The sequence below is a fragment of the Lepidochelys kempii genome, chromosome 14 (genome assembly GCF_965140285.1).
Source record: "Lepidochelys kempii isolate rLepKem1 chromosome 14, rLepKem1.hap1, whole genome shotgun sequence".
Taxonomy (NCBI): Eukaryota; Metazoa; Chordata; order Testudines; family Cheloniidae; genus Lepidochelys; species Lepidochelys kempii.
The window spans coordinates 16998225-17020737 of record NC_136393.1 but is presented as its reverse complement, the minus strand read 5'-3'; the positions used below and the strand labels follow the sequence as shown (position 1 = coordinate 17020737).

Below are 22513 nucleotides of genomic sequence, written 5' to 3'. Positions count from 1 at the left end.
GTGAGAAGTCTTTTACTCCAATAAGCAAATCTGCAGGATCAAGCCTTAAATTAGGTTTAAGAAATGGTCGCTCAAGCTGAAGGTCATGGCCACCTTCCCTTTCTTCATGAGTAGGTGAGAGAGAGAACCTGGAAATTTTTTCTCTTGTAACATGGGATCACAAAATAGGAAAGCTTGAAAACTGCTGATCTTAGTGGAATCATATGGAAGACAGAAAGCCTTTTCTTGCTGTCATTAAAACTCATGCTGATTTCAGTGGGAGTTTTGCCAATGCAGTGTTTTAACACTGTACAATTTTGCCCTAAATTTCCATCTCTTGAAATTTATGTTAAATGGAACTCTGTCTGGAATTCCCTCCTGCAACCCATGATCTCAAGATCTACCCTGGTTTCCATCATTCCATCGTTTTTAGAAGTCTGTTTCCAAAAACCCAGTGTTTGGGAGCTTTGCACAAATCAATATTGTTCTTATGGGGATGATGGCTTGTTGAAAAAGTTTGGGTTTCTTTACAATGTTTCTGTCTGTGTTGTGTCATTGAACCAATGAAAACAATACAATAGAGACAAACTCAGAGGAACAGTTGTTACAAAAGGTAAAAGCTAATCTGTCACTGTGGTGATTCCACTGGCTACAGACCCCCCCCCCCATTTTAACCCTGCAGAGCCCCATGATAAGCTGAGTCACCTGAGCTCCCCTAGGAGTCAGAGGGAAGGGATTGAGAGTGCTGCTCTGTACATTTAAGTGTCTGAAAAGTCAAGGGGCTGGGAGTGAGTGGAAGTGGAGGAGGATGGAGAGAAGAAGGGAAGGACATCAGGGAGAGCACAGAGAAAGTGGAGCGCGGGGGAACCCGGAGAAGAGAAGCACAAGAAAGGAGGATGGGTGAAGGAGGGAGCTACCCTGCTCAGCCCTAGCTGCCTCCCTTCTTGTCCCCTCCCTACCTCTGACGTTTCCTTCCCAAGATGGCGGCAAAGACCCCACCTCTCCGGGTCCAGCACGGCCAATCATTGCTGGGGATGGGCAGGGGCGCGTGGCGGAAGACACGGCAATGACCAATAGGATCGCGCCGCGGCGCTCGTGGGCGGGGCTCCGGTCTGGCTGAGGTCGAGGTAGCGACAGGGGTGAAATTTCTCGAAGCCTCCAGGCCGCAGGTTTGGCGGAGTCCCGGGCGGCCCTGGGCCCTGGCCAGGAACGGAGCCGGCGACGGGGCCGGGATTCCCTAGCGGTGCCGGCGGCAGCAGCAGCGGGTCCTGGGGCCTGGAGCGGAGGAGGCGGCTGTCGGGGCCCGTCCGGGAGCGGAGGAGGCGGCGGGCCCCGGCCCCGGGTCGCCGAGCATGAACCACAAGAGCAAGAAGCGGATCCGGGAGGCGAAGCGCAGCGCCCGGCCCGAGCTGAAGGACTCGCTGGACTGGACCCGGCACAACTACTGCGAGACCTTCCCGCTGAGCCCGGCGGCCTGCACGGTGCGGACCGGGCTGGGGGGAGCCCGGGGGTCGGCTCCTGCCAGACCCGAGCCTGGGGAGGTGCACGTGGGGGCCGGCCGGGAGGGGGCGCCCAGTCCCAGAGCTGAGCTCCTCCAAAAGGGGGGGGGGCGGACGCCCAGTCCCAGAGCTGAGCTCCTCCAAAGCGGGGGGGGGCTTTACGGTGCAGCCTGGCCCGGGGGTGTTGATTCCTTGGCAATGAGATCTCCAGGCTAAACTCGGATCTTGGGGTTAAGAGCCTAGGTCTCTGGTAAAGGAACGGTGGAGCGCCCCCCCCCCCCAGATGCCCCAGGAAGAAGCACCTAGCAAGGGGCTTGGTGTGTCCCCAGAGCAACCATCCAAGGTGTGTGTGGGAACTCGCAAAGGGGAAGATGGGAGACCCCCCCCCGGTCCCCTTTAACTGCCCCACATATGAAGAGGAGTGGGGGAGGGGACAGGTGGCTCTGTGGTTCCCTAGAGCAGGGGTTCTCAAACTGGGAGTTGGGACCCCTCAGGGGGTTGTGAGGTTATTACATGGAGGGTCATGAGCTGTCAGCCTCTACCCCAAATCCCGCTTTGCCTCCAGCATTTATAATGGTGTTAAATATATAAAAAAGTGTTTTTAATATATAAGGTTGGGGGGGGGGTCTCACTCAGCGGCTTGCTATGTGAAAGGGGTCACCGGTAAAAAAAAGTTTGAGAGCCACTGACCTGGAGGCAGGAGGTTGTACTGGGAGAGCAGCGCAGTGCTGTCGGACTGGTGGTCTAGTACCGTGAAGCCAGCAAATTATTCACAGCTAGAGGTACAGCTGGTACTTTGCAGGCAGCTAAGAAATTGCCAGTGCCTGGCCCAAAGAGCTTTAGTCTAAATTGGGCATCGTTCAAACTGTGGGAGAGCAGTGGACTGGCCAGATCATGGCAGAGGGTTGGCATGCATCGCGTTGCCTTCTTACAAGAAGTAGCTGCCTCCTTACTTGAGAGAGGGAGAGAGCGCCTCCTGCTGCTCTTCAGTGAGTGTGACTCCTAGAATTCAGGGGTGGAGCTCTCCCCTTCCCAGAAGCTCGTCAAGCACGTTTTTGATGCTGGAGTATGAGTGAGGGGAGGGGGCAGGAACTGTAGATAATGGGCAATATGTGGGCTTAAAGGAAAGGAAAATGCTTGGAAATGGAAAAAAGCTATTGTCATTTGGTTAACTGCCCTAGTGCTGCATGATTGTTGCTCCTACAATATTTAACTAGGTGACTTGAAAGGAGAGTCTGGGAGATGCATAGAAACGTCTGAGGAAGACAGGATGGGGGAATCGGAGGATGAATAATAAAAAACAAAATAATAAAAACAGGATTGTTGACAAGGGACCTGGGAAAACCTGTTTTCTATAGTGGTGTGTATTTTTACTTAACGCAGGCATGCCTACTGAATTCAAAGGTAGCTTCTAAATCCCTTCCCCATGGTATCAGGGGGAGGAAAAAATAAATTCTCACATCACAAATAGCAGAGTAAAATGCTGTGCAAGGGGAACTGTTTGCCAGGCTGCAGGCTGTGGATTTCCTTACCTCTAGTGCATCTTGCATCACCTCTACAGTGAAGAGCATTAAGCAAAATTTAAATATGCTCATATATCTTGTGATAGTGATGTGTGTAGGAGCAGGGACAGAGGCTTATTACATTTGGGAGCTGACAGTGCAGTATTGTGCAGGTGAAGCCTAAAATGGCATGCAGTCTGTGTAATGTCTCCATATCCTCTAGATTTGAATGCAAGTGTATCCTCTAGATTTGCCCATGTAAGTGTAGGCCAGACCTAAGTTGCATCTGGTAAATTTACAAGTTAGATTGACATAGTTACAGCACTCAGGGGTGTGACGAATTCACATCTCAGAGTGCTGTAGCTATGCCAACTTAACCTCTGTGAAGATGCAACTAGGTCAATGGAAGAATGCTTCCATCAACCTAGCTACTGCTGCTTGGGGTGTTGGACTACCTACAGCAATGGAAAAAACCTGTTCTGTCACTGTAGGAAGTATTTACACTATGGTACTACAGCTATAGTGTAGAAATAATTTTAGGCACCGACCTTTAGAAACTTGGCCTGTGGTGATGAAGACAGTTTGTGGTGCATTGCAGTTCTTTTTTCCCAACTGTTCTCTGATTTTACAGGATAATGTGGAAAGGGCAGATGCACTCCACTTATCGGTGGAAGAATTTGTTGAGCGGTATGAAAAGCCTTATAAGCCTGTAGTCCTGTTGAATGCTCAGATGGGCTGGTCTGCCCAAGAGAAGTGGACTCTAGAACGCCTGAAACGCAAGTACAGGAACCAGAAGTTCAAGTGTGGTGAGGACAATGATGGGTACTCTGTGAAGATGAAGATGAAATATTACATAGAGTATATGGAGAACACACGTGATGACAGCCCCCTTTACATCTTCGACAGTAGCTATGGAGAGCACCCTAAGCGTAGGAAACTTCTGGAAGACTACAAAGTGCCCACGTTCTTCACTGATGATCTATTCCAATATGCAGGAGAGAAGCGCAGACCACCTTATAGGTACAGTATCCATGGGGTGGCGATGAGATGGGGATTCCAGTTTCTTCTGTCAGTTGCTCATGAGCAAACTAAAATTACTTTGATTATAAATATCTCAAGATTATCATGCAAATACAGAACAGAGAGGAGAAAACTCAGAATAAGGACTCCTGAGTTCTGTTAAGAGCTCTTGGTACAGACTTGCTTTGTGACTTTAGACAAGTTGCTCTGTGCCTCAGTTTCCTCATCTGTAAAATGAAAATAATGCCTACCCCAGAGCCATGTTGTGTGGCTATAAAGTGCCTTTGAATTTTCAAATTATGTTACTGGGGTCAAGTTTACTATTAGTCTTCAATGAGACTTTGGTTGTGCTTAAGCCCAGACCTGCTAAAGCAAGCAGTATTTTAGGTCATGTCTAGATTAGGGCTAAAACTCTACAGCAACAGTGCTGTTGTAGCTCTTCAATGTAGACAGTATCTGTCTGCAGAGGTAATCCACCCTCCCCTGAGAGGCAGTAGGTAGGTTGATGGAAGAATTCTTCCATCAATCTAATGCTGTCTACACCAGGGGTTCGGTCAGCATAACTGTGTCTCAGGGTTGTGGATGTAAGTTTCCAATGTAGACCAGTCCTAGGAAGGTGTCAGGTTTAGGTTAGACTTAGCTAGTTCATGTTAGCTCCATATTTCATATAAGCTCTGCCTCTGAAAAGTCAATGGGCTTCTACACTAGAGTTTTTACCTTAACTGTCTATCAATTAACTGTAATTGTCTCAAAGTAGCAAAGTCTTTCCGAAAGCTGATTTAGATGCTCCACACACATTTGGACTGGCCTGCAGTACAAAGTTAACATCGATCCAACTATGTAGCTCAGAGATGTGAACAATTCTTGTGTGGGGCTTTTTGCCATTTCCAGCACTGTCATCTGGTGAGCTGTAGCTCATGAAAGCTTATGCTCAAATAAATTTGTTAGTCTCTAAGGTGCCGCAAGTACTCCTTTTCTTTTTGCTAGTCATAATTGATGATCTCAAAGCATCTTATTGAAATAGTCCTCACAATTCCCTTGTTTGAGTGCTGAATTCATAATCTCTCTTCTGCCCACACAGGAAGTAGAAACCTGCATTTATTTCCTTCTCTTGTGGACATCTAGTAATGATTAACCACACTTAAGATATCAGTATCTAGTATGATAACATTCTTATGTACATTTTCATATACTGTCCCAGACCAATTGAGATCACTAAGGATGGGTGTAACTTTAAACCTTCGAAGCAGTAGTTCTCTGCATGGAGAAAAATGACTTGCACACTTGCATATCTTCCCAATGAGGCTATTGGGGAATTAACTATGACCAGATAAATGATGCAGTAGTGAATAGAAAGTCAAAAGTGAACAGTATGTGGGTGATGGGAGCTGTCTTAACTTCATCTTCTTATCCCTTACCTGAAGATGGTTTTTGTTTATTCCTCATTGGAACAAGAATTGTAGAACAATACATCTATAGATGCTACTCACAACCAAGAAAAAGCTTAGAAAAACACAATTACCGTTTTATACACCAGGTGGTTTATGCCCTTAAAATAGATATAATCCTAATCTACTGAGAAACAGTTTCTGGTTTCTAAACTATTTTTATTGTAATATAAACAAACCCTTGCTCCAAGAAACTAAGAAAACAATTGCCATTATTTGTATAGGTCCTAGGCAAAAAATGTTATGCACCTTTTGCTGCAGTATTAAACTAACAATCCCTATAGTCAATGCTTTGCTGCAAACTCTGCTTTGGGTGCACAAAGAAATATATAGAGAGCCATGTTAATTTCAGGCTGTGGTAGAAATGGAAGGGAAACATGCTTGCTTAATGGAAAGGAAAGTTCATAGAAGAAAGTAATTATCTCTTGTAATGCACCTGGATGTTTTTTTTCCCCCATGTGCAGATGGTTTGTAATGGGCCCACCTCGGTCAGGAACAGGAATTCATATTGACCCTCTGGGAACCAGTGCTTGGAATGCCTTAGTCCACGGACATAAGCGTTGGTGCCTCTTCCCTACCAGCACTCCCAGAGAGTTGATCAAAGTGACGCGGGAAGAAGGAGGGAACCAGCAGGATGAGGCGATCACTTGGTTCAGTATCATATACCCTAGGACGCAGCTCCCCACCTGGCCCGCTGAATTCAAACCTCTGGAAATTGTGCAAAAACCAGGCGAGACCGTCTTTGTGCCAGGTATGTGTGGCTGTCTCCAATGGAAATTTGTAGTAGTATGGGAGAACACATATTTAGATGTATCCTTGTTGAAAAAGTATACACACTTGTCCTCCATTTTCCAAAACTGTACATTGTTTCAAACCATTTTTGTGTTGCTCTTTGAATATCCAAAACATAAATGCGAAGTATGTTCCCCTGTTACAGGGGACTGATGGCATAACAAGCAGGACATGAGACACACAACATGCAGTGTGTTTGGGAAAGTGATCCTGAACTAAACTATACAGTGAGGAAGTAATCAAAGCATGAAAGAATAGAGGCCTTTGAAGACAAATAACTTTCTCTTATTCTCTGTTTTCTTGGGGTTACTGACAGTGTAACAAATGACAGGGGGTGTGAGGAAAGAGTTGTGGAAAGATGCAGACAGATCCCATCCATCTTAGTTTTTCCACAACTTTAATTTCAAATGAAAGATTATGCCGTAGCTTCTAAAAGTGTCTCTATTAAAAGGGCATAGCATTTCTATTAATACTGCACTGAGTCAAAGGATTACAGCTTTCCAATAGGGGCTTATGTACAGGGGGAAATTCTGGAATAAGAGAGCTAGGTAAAAAGCCTGCAGGCAGTCTTCTGTATTTGGTCGTCATATGGGGAAGATGTCGGAGTGTGAGTGAAGGGACCCCCTAGTATGAAGGTTTGACAATCAGGGTTCAGAAACTCAAAAGAAGAACCGAAGGTTTAAATCCCTAAAATGAGCGGTTGAACCAACTGATTGTATACTGTATTATTGTACTATAAAAGTATGTCAGTACAGCCTTTTATGGAGGCTTATAGTGTTCTGAACTTGATTGTCATGAGATGTGTACAACTGTGGTTATGACTTATAATATACACACAAATTCATAACCACAGAAAGGTCTTAATATACATACAACCCCACCTCTTAATATGGGCTCCATTAGCTATTGTTGATTCTAGCTGCAGAGGAAGGATATTTCAGTGGTTAGGGCCCTTGCCTGGGACTTGGGAGAATCAAGTTCAGTTCCCTGCTTTGCCACAGACATCATGTGTGACTTTAGGTAAGCCACTTAGTCTCTTGGTGCATCAGTTTTCCATCTGTAAAATAACAGCACTGGGGTGTTGAGGGAAAATGTGTTAAAGGCTGCGAGGTGCTCAGATACTGTGGCGATAGGGGCCATATTAAATATCTTAGATAGATGTATCTACAGTACTTTAGGTAAACGATATAAAAAGTGTATTTAAAAGTTGCTCTTGCATTTTGTAGGTGGCTGGTGGCACGTAGTTCTCAATCTCGATACAACCATTGCCATCACACAGAACTTTGCCAGCTGTACCAACTTCCCTGTGGTATGGCACAAGACAGTAAGAGGGAGGCCGAAATTATCAAGGAAGTGGTACAGGTAACGGTGCAGTAAATTCTGTTCCTATTTCTGATTTCCAGGTAGTTGAAGGGATAGTCCAAACACTTCTTTCAAAGCGAGACATGCAGCTGGAATAACACTAACAGTAAATACTCACATGTGACTTTCTTGGGGGAAAAACACATTGTGTCATTTTAAAGACATGTTTTCTAAACTATGGCCTGCTTTTTAGAGCAACTTTTCTTGGCTCCCTCCCCTATGAGTTGGTAGCTTAGCCTTGCTGTTTGGGGAAGGATCTGATCTGGATTTCACCTCTCATGGAGCTGACTTGATGCGTTCAAGTGATATGCATGAAACTCAGACGATGCAATCTGAAAATTCTTTGCCAAGCATGATAAAATGTAGAGGCAGTAGGTTGGTAAACTAATGCCCTAAGTCAGGGATTCCCAAAGTGTGGTTCATGTTCCACGGGTGCTGCATGTGTTTGATGTTCCATCAGTTACTTCACGGTTTTTTTAAGAAGGTGGTACGTGATCCAATGTACTGGGAGTTGCTGCCCTAAGCATTTAAGGGGAATGTAGTACTGGTGAAAGGATTTACGTTAGCGGGCGTAGAGATGGGAGTTCTGTTGTTTGCCTTGAAGATTGAAGTCTGCTATCCCCTGGAAGGGATGCATCTTTTCCCCTGATCTGAAGAGATTACTACTATGGTGAGAGTATCTTCTTCTCCCTTTCCATTCACTCTCTGGCTCTGCAGAGACCACCACCAATGAGGCTAATTGTGATGTGGTTCTTGTGACATGGACGCTGCTCTAGTGGGAGGAGCTGAGATTCTGCTAACTAGCCATCAGGTAGCAACAACTTTAGATCACTGTTGAGGTGACTCATGTTTATCCATTTAATCTAGAAGTGAAAGGTTTCATATGTCTTACTGATCTCTAGAGCTGTCTAGTGGCCCGAGCTAGCATCTTATGGAAACCTTTAAATTCAAGGTATTTTTCTCACCCAGTAACCTCTGAATATAAGCACAGTTTACTTCTAACTACTTTAAGAATAATTTTAAAAAAGCAACTCTGTTACCACTGCTAATTCTATCCTCCCTTCTGGAGGACCTTATTGATATCAAAACCTTGTTAATGTCCTCTACTCTGATATTCTGTGTTAGAATATTAAATTGAGGTAAAATAACTATGGAAACTATATAAAAAGCCATCAAAGCTAGAGTGCAGGAAGTTGCACAATGTTAGGTGATGCACCTTACTAGCGAATCATTGTCTGTTGCTTTTTTACTAATGTGGCAATGGACAGATTTTGTGGAGTATGCTAGTGTAAATTAAAACATTCTTTTGTTTCTCATTATGTGTTCTAAATGCGAATCATGATGGTTGTGTTTAGGATCCTAAAACAAGAGCATCCTGAGCTGGCAGTGTTGGCTGATTCAGTTGATCTACAAGAATCAACAGGTATTGCTTCTGATAGTTCCAGTGATTCCTCCAGTTCCTCCAGCTCCAGCTCCTCAGACTCTGATTCAGAGGTAAGGATTTGCCACTGCAAATGACCCTTAGCCTATGACTACGCTACCCTTTTCAACCAGTTGCCACGGAGTGTGGGGGAGTCTGGGCCCTGCACCCCTGTTCCTGGGATTCACCGTGACTCTCAGCCAGCCAGTAAAGCGGAAGGTTTGTTGGACAATAGGAACACAGTCTAAAACACAGCTCGTGGGTACAACCAGGACCCCTCAGTCAAGTCCTTCTGGGGGGCAGGGAGCTTAGACCCCAGCCCTGGGGTTCCCTGCGTTCCACCACCCAGCACCAAACTGAAACCAACACCACCCCACCCCCACCCCGCGCGCGCGCAGCAGGCTCTCTCCTGCAGCCTTTGTCCAGTTTCCCGAGCAGAGGTGTTGCTTCCCCCTCCTGGCTCAGGTTATAGGCTCTCAGGTCTCCCATCCCCAGTGAAACTCTCCTGCCACATTCGCAGGTCAACACTCCATCCTTCCTGCTACGTCACATCTCTCCCCTCTTCGAGACTGAACTGAGCGGGGTCACTCTGACCAGTGACCTGGGGAAGTTCAGGGCCCCCTCTCTGGGACAACGCATCTGCTATCATGTTGGCACTTCCCTTCACATGGACCACGTCCATGTCATAATCCTGCAGGAGCAGGCTCCACCTCAGGAGTTTGGCGTTGGCTCCTTTCATCTGGTGCAGCCAGGTCAGGGGAGCGTGGTCGATGTACATGGTGAAGTGTTGCCCAAAGAGATATGGCTCTAGTTTCTTGAGGCCCACACCATGTCCAGGCATTCCTTCTCGATGGCCGCGTAGTGTTGCTCCCAGGGTAGCAACTTCTTGCTCAGGTACACGATGGGGTGTCTCTTCCCCCTTTTCATCCTCCTGCATTAACACCGCCCCCAGTCCCGTGTCTGAGGTGTCAGTGAACGCCATAAAGGGCTTGTCAAAGTCTGGGTTTGCCAGAACTGGGCCACTGACTAGAGCCTCCTTCAGCGCCCAGAAAGCCTCCTGGCACTGCTCAGTCCACACCACCTTGTCTGGCTTCCCCTTCTTGCACAGCTCGGTGATGGGGGTGGCTATGGTGCTAAAGCAGGGCACAAACCTTGGATAGTATCCTGCCAACCCAATAAAGGCTTGGGACCTGCTTTTTGGTGTGGGGAGCGGGCGAGTCTCTGATCACCTCCACCTTAGCTGGTTCCAGCATTAGGTGGCCGCTACCCACCCGATGGCCCAGGTAAGATACTTCAGCCATCCCCACCTTGCACTTCTCAGCTTTTATGATCAGCCCAGCCTCCTGGAGTTGGTCCAGCACTTGTCTAACCTGGGACACATGGTGCTCCCAGGTCTGGCTAAAGACACAGATGTCATCAATATATGCCACAGCAAAACTCTCCATCCCCTTCAGTAGCTGATCCACCAGGCGCTGGAAGGTGGCCGGCGCTCCCTTGAGGCCGAAAGGCAGGGTCAGGAACTCATAGAGCCCCAGAGGGGTGATAAAGGCAGATTTCAGCCAGGTATCTGCATCCAGCGGCACTTGCCAGTATCCCTTTGTAAGATCCATGGTGGTAAGGTATCGAGCTCCTCCCAATTTGTCTAGGAGCTTGTCAGGCCTGGACATGGGGTAGGCATCAGATACAGTGATGGCATTGAGCTTCCGATAGTCCACACAGAACCAGATCAACCTGTCCTTTTTGGGGACCAGCACCACTGGCGAGGCCCAAGGGCTGGCAGATGGCTGGATCACCCCCAAAGCCAGCATGTCCCTGACCTCTCTTTCCAGGTCCTGAGCAGTTTTCCCTGTGACTCGGAAGGGGGAGCATCTTATCGGCGGGTGCGATCCTGTCTGCACCTGGTGGACCGTCAGATTAGTGCGTCCAGGCTGGTTGGAAAACAGGTGTCGGTACGGATGCAGCACCCCCCTGATCTCAGCTTGCTGGGCAGGAGTTAGTTGATCCGAGAGAGGAATTGTTTCCAGCGGTGAACCAGCTCTGGTCCCAGGAAATAGATCTACTAACGGGTCATCACCCTGCTCCTCCCAATGTCCACACACGGCCAAAACCACATTCCCCCTGGGATAATATGTGTACCCAGTTAGACAGCTCCACCACATAGTTTACCTCATTTAGCTGCTTGATAACCTTGAAAGGGCCTTCCCAGGCAGCCTGTAGTTTATTCTTTCTCACAGGGATGAGAACCATCACCTGATCCCCGGTGGCGTAGGCACGGGCCCATGCCGTGCAGTCATACCAGACCTGCTGCTTCTGGGCTCTGGCCAGATTCTCCCTGGCCAGGCCCATGAGTTCAGCAAGTCTCTCTCGGAAGATCAGGACGTACTCTACCACTGACTCTCCATTGGGAGTGGTCTTCCCCTCCCATTCGTCTCTCATCAGGTCCAGGGGGCCCCTTACCCTCCTTCCATATAACAGTTTGAAAGGCGAAAATCCGATAGACTCCTGGGGTACCTCCCTGAACGCGAACAGCAGGTGAGGTAAGTACTTGTCCCAATCCTGCGGGTGCTGGTTCATAAAGGTTTTCAACATCATCTTTAGTGTCCCATTGAACCTCTCCACCAGCCCATTGGACTGGGGGTGATAAGCTGAGGCCCAGTTGTGCCAGACCCCACATTTCTCCCACAAGCACTGGAGCACGGCCGACATGAAGTTGGATCCTTGGTCTGTCAAGACTTCCTTGGGGAACCCCACTCGGCTGAAAATGGTCAGGAGCGCATCTGCCACGGTGTCTGCTTCAATGGAAGCTAAGGGCACTGCCTCGGGGTAGCGGGTGGCAAAATCTACCACCACCAGAATGTATTTCTTCCCCGACCGGGTCGTCTTGCTGAGAGGTTCCACTGTGTCCATGGCCACCTTCTGGAAAAGCTCCTCTATGATGGGCAAAGGTCTCAAAGGCGCTTTCCCCTTGTCCCAGGCCTTCCCCACCCTCTGACAGGGGTCGCAGGATCGGCAATACTGCCGGACAGTGGTAAAGACCCCAGGCCAGTAAAAGTTCTGTAGCAACCTCTGCCGGGTGCGCTGGATTCCCTGGTGCCCTGAGAGGGGGATGTCATGGGCCAGGTACAGTAGCTTGCGGCGATACTTCTGGGGGACCACAAGCTGCCTCCTGATCCCACAGGACTCCACTTCCCCTGGGGGAGCCCATTCTCAGTACAGGAACCTCTCCTGGCAACCTCTCCTCATGGTCCATACCACAATGAGGTCGGCCAGGTCCCTGAGCTTCCGCAAGGAGGGATCTTTCTGCACCTCGGCCTGGAACTCAGCGGCTGGGGAACGGATGGGGACCGGTTCCCTCTCGCTGGCCAGGTCTGAGGCTACAGCCTCTCTGAGCCATGCCCCTCTGTGCTTCCTCCCCATTAGTGTAGGGTCCTGCGCCTCCGGTGTGGTACCCTCCCCAAGGTCGGGCCGCAGTGCCCCTCGCCGGCTCTCACTACAGATCACAACCAGGGCATTCTGGGGGTTGCTTGGCCAGTCCTCTAGGTCCCTCCCCCCATCAAAACCTCAGTGGGCAAATGGTGGTGCACCGCCACGTCCTTGGGGCCCTCCTTGGCCCCGCATTTCAGGTGTACCCTTGCCATGGGCACCTTGAATGGGGTCCCGCCCACCCCTGTCAGGGTCAGGTAGGTATTGGGCACCACCCGATCTGGGGCCACCACCTCAGGCCAGGCCATTGCCAGTATCCATTGACCTTCCTCCCATCCACCTCCAGGGGAACAAGGCCCTCTCTCCAGAGGGACAGCCCCTCGCCCACCCTGTAAACTGGGAACCCTGAGTCCAGAGCATCCAGCACTCTGGAGGAGCTGGCCTGGGGTACTCTTCCCTCCTGAGCAGGTGGAAGCTGGCAGCCCCCCTTGCCTGGGCCATCTGCCCCTCGTCCAGCTGGGTCCCTACCCAGTTAACCCTGTGTAGGTTGGGTCTGCTCAGTCTGTCCCTGAGCCTGGAGCACTGGGTCCATACGTGGCCTCTCTGGCCACAGTGATAGCAGCTCATGTCACGTTGGTCCCCTCGAGCAGGTCGGATGGTCCTGACGCCATGCATTCCCCTTGGGAGGGGGTTCTCCATGTTTCCCCACTGGGAGGTCCCATGGTGACTCTCTCTCTACATTGTGGGGGGCCTGTTCTTTTGGGACTCCTCCCTGCTACCCCCGACCGACTGTTCACAAACTCGTCGGCCAGCTGCCCTGCATGCTGTGGGTTCTCTAGCTTTTTGTCCACCAACCATAGCCTCAGGTCGGAAGGGCACTGTTCATATGTACAGTTAGGTCAAGCAGGTCCCCTTTAGCTTGGGCCCCAGCTGTCCACTTGCGGACATATCCCTGCATTCGGTTGACCAGTTGTAGGTATGTGACCTCAGGCGTTTTACACTGACTCCGGAACCTTTTCCAGTAAATCTCGGGGGTCAGCCCAAACTCACAGAGCAGGGCCTTTTTGAACAGTTCGTAGTCCCCTGCATCTGCCCCTTTCATTTGGCTGTACACCTCCACGGATTTGGGGCCCAGTAAGGGGGTGAAAAACTGGAGTCTGTCTGCAGGGTCAACCCTGTGCATCTAGCAGGCATTGTCAAAGGCCGTCAGGAAGCTATCTATGTCCTCCCGCTCCTTACGCTGGGCCAGGAAGCACTTATTAAAGCTCCTTGCAGTCTTGGGTCCCCCCTTACTCACCTCAGCCGGGGCCCCACTACTCCTCAGTCTGGCCAGCTCCAGCTCATGCTGTCTCTGCTTCTCTTCATGCTGCCTCTGTTTCTCCTTCTCCCGCTCCTGCTGACGCTGCTTTTCATGATCCTCCAGCTCCCTCATTTTCATCTCCCTCTCCCATTCCAGTCGCCTCTGCTCCAGGGATGAGGAGCTCCGCCGGGAGGATCCCCTGCTGGCTGCTGGGGTGAGGGTGCCCTCAGTATTCACTGGGCTTCCCATAACCCCTCCCCTAGGCATAGGTAGGAAGGGTCTCGGGAGGTCCTCGGCAGCAGTCTGACCCCTCTCAGCCTGGTCAGGCCTCAGGGCCCACGCTGCATCCACCGGGCGGCTTCCCTCAGGGACAAGGATCGAGTCATCCAAGTGATCCTTCTCCTCCAACTGGGCAATCAGCTGTTCCTTGGTGGACCTCCCAATGTGCAGCCCCCTCTGCCTGCACAGCTCCATCAGGTCACTCTTAAGGCGTTTAGCATACATCTCTCTGCTGGCCACTCGCAGGCCTGTGCAGCTTTCCACGGGTTCCAGGAAGAACTCGTAGGGTGCCAGTCCTTCTTGAGGTCACCATCTCTTTGCCAGGGTCAAGCTGCAGACTCCTCCACCCCTGGGACCGCTCGCTGCAATCCACCAGGGGACCCTGTTACTGCAAAAGTCCTTCTCTCTGGTCACACGCTCCCAGGGGTTAACCACCCCCTGAAACCGTCCCTCTCTGAGTCTTCAGCATGCCTGGTCCCCGTCAATCCCCCTTCATTTTACTCTTCCCCAGGCACTTACTGCAGGAAGCGCCATTCACGGGGTGCAGTACATCCCACTTCTGCCACCAGTTGTCACGGAGTGTGGGGGAGTCCGGGCCCTGCACCCCTGTTCCTGGGATTCACGGTGACTCTCAGCCAGCCGGTAAAGCGGAAGGTTTATTTGACAATAGGAACACAGGCTAAAACAAAGCTCATGGGTACAACCAGGACTCCTCAGTCAAGTCCTTCTGGAGGGGCAGGGAGCTTAGACCCCAGCCCTGGGGTTCCCTGTGTTCCAGCACCAAACTCAAACCAAACCAAACCCTCTCCTGCAGCCTTTGTCCAGTTTCCCGGGCAGAGGTGTTACCTCCCCCTCCTGGCTCAGGTTACAGGATCTCAGGTCTCCTATCCCCAGTGGATATCCCCTGCCACGTTCCCAGGTCAACACTCCCTCCTCCCTGCTGCATCACACCAGTTGTCGAAGGAGTCATGTCTGTTTCTTTTCTAAAAATACATACCATCTCCCTGACTCACAACTCTCAAGTGGGTTTGAAGATAACTGTTGAATAAATGTTAGACTCCAAAGTTAAATCCGAAATTGCAGAGGAAGCTAATAGTGTGCAAGTATAAAGCAAAGAACTGGACCAGTGGGGATCTTGGTGAAAGCTTTAGTCTTCTGTGAGGGGTGGTCCACTCCTCTTGCCAAAACAAACTTGGCTATGAGATGTTCCTGATTCTCGGGACCACAGACTCTTTATGCTTTTATGCTTAATGTACTTTGTGCTGCTGCTTTCACCATCTTCCAATGGCTTCACTGGCTTCCCATTTGTTTTGGCATCCAGCTCCTTGCAGATCATCTTCCCTTGCTTTTAAGTTGCACAGATGTACTCCTAACTTCTTTGAGACCTTGTCACTCCCATGAATAGGGACTCGTGTAGGCCCTGCCACCTCTCTCCGGCCAGACAGTGTCACGTTCTGACACCTGGAAACATTCTTTTCATTTTCTCTCCCATCCTTCAAACTTTCTTCTTTTGCCACTCAGTAGCTATATCTATTAACTTACTCTTATTAAATGTCATAACTAATTCTCTCAGGTGTTCAGAGGAAACTGAATGAGAGATTCTCGTCCAAAAATCCTTACTGGGAGGGAGGGTGAGTTTGAGTTCCCACCAACCTTTACAGCCTTTGAGAAAATTTGACTAGTTTAGTACTTGCACAGCACCTTTCACCTGAGGTTCTTTATTGACTTTACAAATATGTATCTAGCCTTAAACAAACAAGTAAAACTATCCTTATTTTATAAATGGGGAACAAGGCCACAGATTTAGGGCCAAGATTTTTTTTTCAAACGTGACTAGTGATTTTGGTTGCCCAACTTGAGAGACACCTTAAGTGACTTGACGTCTCAGAAAGTTCTGAGCACTCAGTCTGAAAATCAGGGGCTTTTGGGTGCCTGATTGGAATACCTGAAAATCTTACCCAAAGTGTATTGCAGTGAGTTGCAGGGCAAGGAACTGATCTGGAAGTCCTAGTTCTTAGTCCCTTACTCTAAACATGCTCTCGTGGACAGGAATTTTGATGTTTCAGGGAAGAATATGCACGATAACTTCTCTGGTGACTGTACTAGCACAGGTGTGGTTCGCTGTCAGATCTTCTGAGTAATAACTGAAGGTTTGTATTTCCCTATATCGATTAGTTCTGTCATTTTGTCTTTCTCTGTATTTAGTGTGATTCTGGCTCTGAGACCGAAGGGATGATGCATCGGCGGAAAAAGAGGAGGACTTGCAGCATGATGGGTAATGGTGACACTACCTCTCAAGATGACTGTGTGAGCAAAGAGCGCAGCTCCTCCAGGTGACCAGATGTGACAGCTCTTTCTTTTTTCCAAACAAAAGACATTTTAATGCAGAGATGGTAGGGTTAGGTTAGGCTGTTCCATCGTGCATGGGATGGGGGGGAGGATGAGGGGACTATCTAGATTGTGAAACAGCTTGCCACTGGTGATATCCTCTCTCCTCTCCCTCCTTCCCCAATTCTAATTACATTGGCCTACTCCAAACAGGAACCTAAGATCTTCTCTTTAAAAAAGAAAGTACCAAGGAGAAATTTTACATTATTTAATAAACAGTTTTTTATAACTTTTTTCTAATCATTTTTTAATATAGAAGGAATGCTCCAATTGCTGGGGGTGGCCTTGGGAGTAGCGTGGCATTTTGTGGGGAAAGTGGAATGTCCGATTCTGTGCCACTGAGGAGCATAATTGTGTGGTAAATTGGTAAAGGGAGGAATAACCAGCGTAGAACAAGTCTTGATCACCTGATTGTCCAAACTGAAAAGCTTCAAGCAACTACCTACTTAGTTTTTCCTACTTCACTGTTGCCTGGACTACTTCAGTTCTGCCTACTATTCTGTTTTTGTAAGGATTAACAGATTATAAATTTCATTCTAAGGCCTTGTTGCTTTAACACTTTTAAAAAAAAGAAAGAAAGGGGGAAAAAAAAAAAAGGAGCTGTGCCCAAGACTGAGATCTTAGCTGATTTGTGGAGGGGGACACTTTAAATAAATGACAACAGAATTCACTTGGTGTGAATTTATTGGGACATGGTCCTTTCTCCCATCCATGGACTCTAACGTAAGGAGGATCGGAAAGTGTTAGGCATTTGGGAGATATTTACTACTAAGAAGCTGTGGCAAAATGCTGGATTTAGAAACCATCCTGCTTCTGAGCAGTTGTCGCTGATTCCCTTGGGTAGAAGGTACAAGCTAACCACACTAAAGTGCTGCTTGTGCCAACCCTCTCACATTCATTTATGCATCCTCTAATTCATCACAGACCTTGGGTTGCTCTGAATCTGTCTTTTGGTTGTAATCTCTGTGATGAATTAACAGAAAGATGCACATAGTACTGACCCAGCTGGAGGAGCCTCGCTTCCGAGACGCAAGTGTAATGTGCCCGTGTAGGCCCCTGTCTGCTCATTTAGTGTATATATGGCTATCTAACTTTAAGGGATACAGCACTCAACTTCTCTAGTCTTTGAATAGAGTCAAAACACCAAACTATCCTTAAACGTTTAGAGTTAACTGAACAAGCATCTTATTTCCCAGCTGAGGTTCTAATCCCCTCTTATGATACTGTCCATTTCAGTTCTAGCAGCCAGTTCTGACTTCAGGCTGAGAATGAGCAGCAGAAGCTAATGAACACAGATCCTGGTTTCCTAATCTCTTAGAAATGCAAGCTATATTGCAGAGCTCCATCCTTTCTGCATTTTTTCAGCCTCCTGCGGTGAAAACATTCATTTTAATATTTGGTATATATTACAAAAGACTAATAAGTTAGCACCTTGTCCAAGAGCCCCTCTCTGTTTCCCAGATGTCTCTTCCAGGCCTTTCTGTGTTGCAGCTCATGATTTGCTTGTTACCTCTGCCAACTCCTTAGATGACATTGTAGTGCTGGCTGGGGTTTCTGCTGCAGTTGTGTTGAGGAATACCATCAATATAAGCAGAATTGTTTCTAAGCCTTGTCAAACACCTCAGCAGCTTTATTTAAAAAAAAAAAAAAAGTAGTCCTTTTCTTTGGCAGCATCCTGCTGTCTTGCATTGTGATACTGGAGGAAAGGTTATCGTCATGACAGGCAGTTGTACTTTTTTTGACAGGATTAGGGAATCTTGCGGAAGCCGCACTCACCCCTGAGAGATAACAAGAACCGTCTAGAGGCAGCTGCCACTCGAAGCTCCGTTAGCAGCCAGCTTTGTTCTACCCCTCTCAGCTCCTATCTACTCTTATGATCCTTCTCAAGTCTTCATTGCTACTTTGATCCAAACTCCTATCTTCCACCATGTGCTGACTAAAGATGACTCCTTGCTAACTATTGGGGAGAATTCCCAAGTCTAAATGACTGTGCAATGCTTAGTGCCCTTCTGTACCCCCAAAAAAGTGCACTATATGATCAGAAAATAACCCAGCTCTGGGCAAGGACATGCCATGTGTCTTACAGTTCATGAAGTTGGCAAGGAAAGCAGTCTGATACCTGTTTTAAAACCAGCAGCTACATCCAGAAACCTACCGTGCTTTGTCGTTGTCATACATTTACATGTACTGCACGTGTTGAAACTAGGAGAGGATCTCAGCACCTTTGCTCTACACAAACATCCAGTGTATATTGTACCAGAGTGCTGGAAGGGAGACTAACTCTGTTATGTACTCTGAACACCGAGGTGACTTCAAATGACTAGAAATGGCTATCTGTGAGAAGCATCTTATGTGGTCATATTAATCTGTGTACACTCTGACTAAATCCAAATAGTCTAAGATGTGACACCTTAACCAGCAATGATCATACGTACTTCTGCTTGGTACCTGCCATATTAAGTATAAAAGAGATGAACTGGCACTTGGGTGTAGTATTGGGACTTGAGGGAACAAGAGATGAGTGGCTTCTTGTATAGTAGAAGCCACTGAAAGTCACCATCTATCAGCAGTTACCCATGAACCTTAGGTGTAGGGGGAAAACTACATAACTGAATTACAGACTTCATTCAGCCCCAGAAAGCAGCTGTCTCTTTGAGATCATGTGTTTAGGAGCTGAGCAGCACTTGCTCTGGAATCTGTAAAAGAGTACAGGAGGGGTGAGTATTTTGTCTTAAACATTTTAAAATAACACGTGATGCTTGGGTTCACACACCTGCAGTGGTATTGTGCCAAGATAAACTCTCATCCCCAAGCAATCTACTAGGATGGTTGATATTAATTTACCAGGGCCCGTGCGTTAAAGCTTTCCTATAGCCTGCTCCCAGCCAGAGGGAGGCTGTGCTTGTGGGGGAGCGGGAATAACATCTTTCGCTGATACAAAGAACACCGCACCCAAGAGCCAGCTACTTGGGCTGTTTCTCTTTGCACCCTCATTTCAGTTTTGCTGTTTGGGAGAGGGGAACTGAAAACAGAGGGGCAGTGCACTCTCTCTCATATAAGCTGCAATGCCTAGGCATTAGTGCAGAGGTCTTCAGTAATGGGGCACGCCCTCTGGGGGGGGTGCAGTGGGGGCCCAGACCAACCCTCACAGGGGGTGTGGAGGGAGTGCTGCCCTGCTCCTGGTCTGTGCCTGGGGATCTCCTGGCTGCCAGCCCTGTGCCCGGGGATACGCTCCCAGACACAGCCGCTGGCCCCACATCCGGGGTCCTGGCTGCCCGCCCAGCAGTGGCTGAAGGGGGCATGAGGTAAAAAGTTTGGGAATCACTGCACTAGTGGCTGAATTAAAATGCAGATTGGCAACCTTAACTGTGAATTTTCTGTATACAGTGTATTAAGTAGATCTCCTGAATGTTGGTTTTTAACTTGTCCTTTACTATTTGTGTTCCCTCTCTCGTCTCAGGATATGACTCAGTCTGTTGTAAAAGCGAGCCCTACTTATTTTGGTTCATCAGCAGTACAGACCTTTGTTTCCAAGTCTCCTTTGTGCCAGTCACTTTTATGTAGCAGAGAAGTGGGAGGGAGTTTGGAGGTGTGAGGCAGGTGGCTCATCAGTGCATCCCTAAGCAGGGAATCCAAGGGGTGCATTTGTGGCAATGGAACACAAATACGCAGACTTCTCTTCAAAACTGCTGCAGTCTTTCCTGCAGGGGGACCCTTCCTTAAGGCTGCTTAGATCTAAAGACGGTTTTGTGTGAAAATATCCAGATTCCCTGGCCAAGGATGCCTGTAGTCTGCCTAGCTCAGGGGGTACATTGGCAGCTTGCCCAGAGCCTGCATGCTGCACATTATCTTCATAAAATGGAGCAGGCTGCAGCTGCTATCACTTAGAACAAGATAGGGGGCTGCGGTGGCTACAGGATTAGAGTATCCCCCTCCTAATGGCAAGGGTTAACCTGGATTATAAGGCTCTCAGGGCTGCGGTTTCGGCCATTGCCTGGCTCTGAGGTGGCTAGCCGTTGCCTTCATCAGCATGGTTACAGCTGTGCCTCATCTTATTATTTTACTGTATGAAAGAAGTCTGGGCCTGAGCACTTGAAATCTGTTGTGGGGAAACTAACCTGCCTCCCACTGCCAAGAAAGCTGCTCCTTTTCTAGCAATAGCAGTCTGATGCTCCAGAGGGCAGAGCACTTCTCCATGCCTATGAACGTATCAGTGGTGTGACAATAAAGCTGTCGTTTAAAATGGACACAGTCTCCTCGTATTGAATGGTCTATAAGGTAACATTTGAAACTAGCAATAGGAAAGGTAATGTCAGCAACTGTAAGATGACTTCCACAAAGCCATCTCTTGCCTCACCTGAGAAGCAATGGCTCTGTTCAGGCAGTCTGGTACAAGGGCTGGGATTCTGAACTAGAGCTGCTCGAATGTTCTTCATCGGAACAGGTTGACTTTGCATAGAGGTATACTGGGTTTCATGAAAACTTTGTTGGGAAGTTTCCTCAAGTCTAGGGTGGAATTTTTACTCAAAACCAGAGAGACAGACCCAGAATAGCCAAGGCACTCACCTGAGATGCAGGAGACCCAGATTTAAATCCCTGCTATGCCTGATAATAGGGACTTAAACCTGGGTCTGCTACATCTCAGGTAAGTGCCCTAATCACATGCCTATAGCACCAGGCACTAATCTGCTGAATATTTTATGATTTATACAAAGTGGAATAGCTTCAGCAGCAGAGCGAAAGGGACTGACTAGCCTGCTGGAATGTGAACCTCAGCATTTTTTGTGAAACAGAATTCTTGTTTTCCAGCCAACCTTACTCAGGACTGCTGGGTTGTGTTCTTAGGTCCACCACTTTCATGCTGTGTGACTTTGGCCAAATAGCTTAACCTCTCTATGTGTTTGGTGTCCTAGCTATAAAATGGCAATAATACATACCTTGCAGGGGCGTTGTGAGGCTACTTTGAATTAATGGTTGTAAAACACTTTGATTCTTCTGCAAAAGATGTTACAAATGACTGACTCTGGTTAAGCCCCTATTAAGCAGGCTAGACACTTCTTTCTAAACTGTCACTAGGTCCTCCCACTAACAAGTGCTACAGTCACAAAGGTTCAATGCTTCTGGGCACCTGCTCAGCGATAACTTCAAAAGTACCCAATTCAAAACCAATTCACCCTACGTGAACTGTGCCAAATGTAGGGGTAGGTTTCATTGAGCTCTGAGACGAAAATGTATTGGTGCCTAAACTTGCTGAATTAAGATCCCAGGTTTGCTACTGCATGTCAGCTTTGCTGTCCTCTCTTCTGAGATAGGGCACTGCTTTTCTAGCCCTGTTTAGGAGCTGGTCTGAATCAGTTGTATCCCAAGTTCACCTCTTCCCTTGTTACAGGTTAAAGGGACTGACTGGTGAAATCTTGTCAGAAATATAACTACAGTTCATAGGATGCATGTTTCTTTGAAGATACCTGCTCCATACACATAGGGCAGGGGGAGCCTGTGGCTTCATAGAAGCTAGTAGTGGCTTCCCTTCCTCCTTTCTCTAACTGTGGTCAGATTAATGCCAACTTCTTCTCCCAGCTGCTTACTAGAGAGATGTCCACCTCTGGTAAGATTAATCTAGAGGTCCTTTTCCTTTTGGGTGGCACTGTGAAACCTCTGTGCAAGCTGGACTCCCAGAGACAGTGCTGTGTGTTCTTCTTGGGAGGGGGGCAATGGAGCCTGCTGATTCATTCCACAGTTACAAGCCCTATCATTGCCACTAACTTCTCTTTTCCGTCCTGCCGGGCAGAGCTGTGATGCTCTGAATTGTTTTGTCTGGATGATGATTGTGTTGCTTTTTATTTTAAATAAAATGATTATTTTGCATTACTCTATTTGTCAGTTATTATTTTTCATCTAGCGATCTGGAAAAACTACATATGTGTAGCAGGTGCCTTTGTCATCTGCCGTGCTATAGCAGCAGACAGATTAGTTACAGTAGTAGTTAAGAGGAAGCATGGGGGGGAAGTGTCAGTCTCATTGTTTATCTCACAGTATCCCTGTCTCAGTCATAGCCCTGTGCTGCATGTTTGTATCAGATGAGGCCAGTACACACTTTGGAA

The 22513-nt window shown here is 48.1% G+C and overlaps 1 protein-coding gene across 3 annotated transcripts; it reads left to right on the top strand.

Moving 5' to 3' along the window:
* Positions 1-972: 972 nt before the first annotated feature.
* Positions 973-22280, top strand: JMJD6 (jumonji domain containing 6, arginine demethylase and lysine hydroxylase). Of its 3 annotated transcripts, XM_073310495.1 has the most exons (8): positions 1403-1460; positions 2696-2838; positions 3612-4000; positions 5913-6199; positions 7467-7602; positions 8958-9096; positions 16230-16357; positions 18158-22280. In XM_073310495.1, the coding sequence occupies exons 3-8, from the start codon at positions 3711-3713 to the stop codon at positions 18192-18194; spliced, it is 1017 nt and encodes a 338-aa protein (XP_073166596.1). In that variant the 5' UTR covers positions 1403-1460; positions 2696-2838; positions 3612-3710; the 3' UTR covers positions 18195-22280. The 3 variants fall into 3 exon arrangements, with proteins under 3 accessions (XP_073166594.1, XP_073166596.1, XP_073166595.1); XM_073310493.2 differs by lacking the exon at positions 2696-2838 and having other exon boundaries at positions 973-1460; XM_073310494.1 differs by lacking the exons at positions 1403-1460; positions 2696-2838 and adding an exon at positions 1603-1821.
* The last annotated feature ends 233 nt before the right edge of the window (positions 22281-22513 follow it).

Coding starts and splice junctions, on each gene's coding strand:
- JMJD6 (XM_073310493.2), top strand. CDS start 1,332: ATGAACCACAAGAGCAAGAAGCGGATCCGGGAGGCGAAGCGCAGCGCC. Junction 9,097..16,229: donor CCTCAGACTCTGATTCAGAG/GTAAGGATTTGC, acceptor CTCTGTATTTAG/TGTGATTCTGGCTCTGAGAC. Junction 16,358..18,157: donor AAAGAGCGCAGCTCCTCCAG/GTGACCAGATGT, acceptor TTTTTTTGACAG/GATTAGGGAATCTTGCGGAA.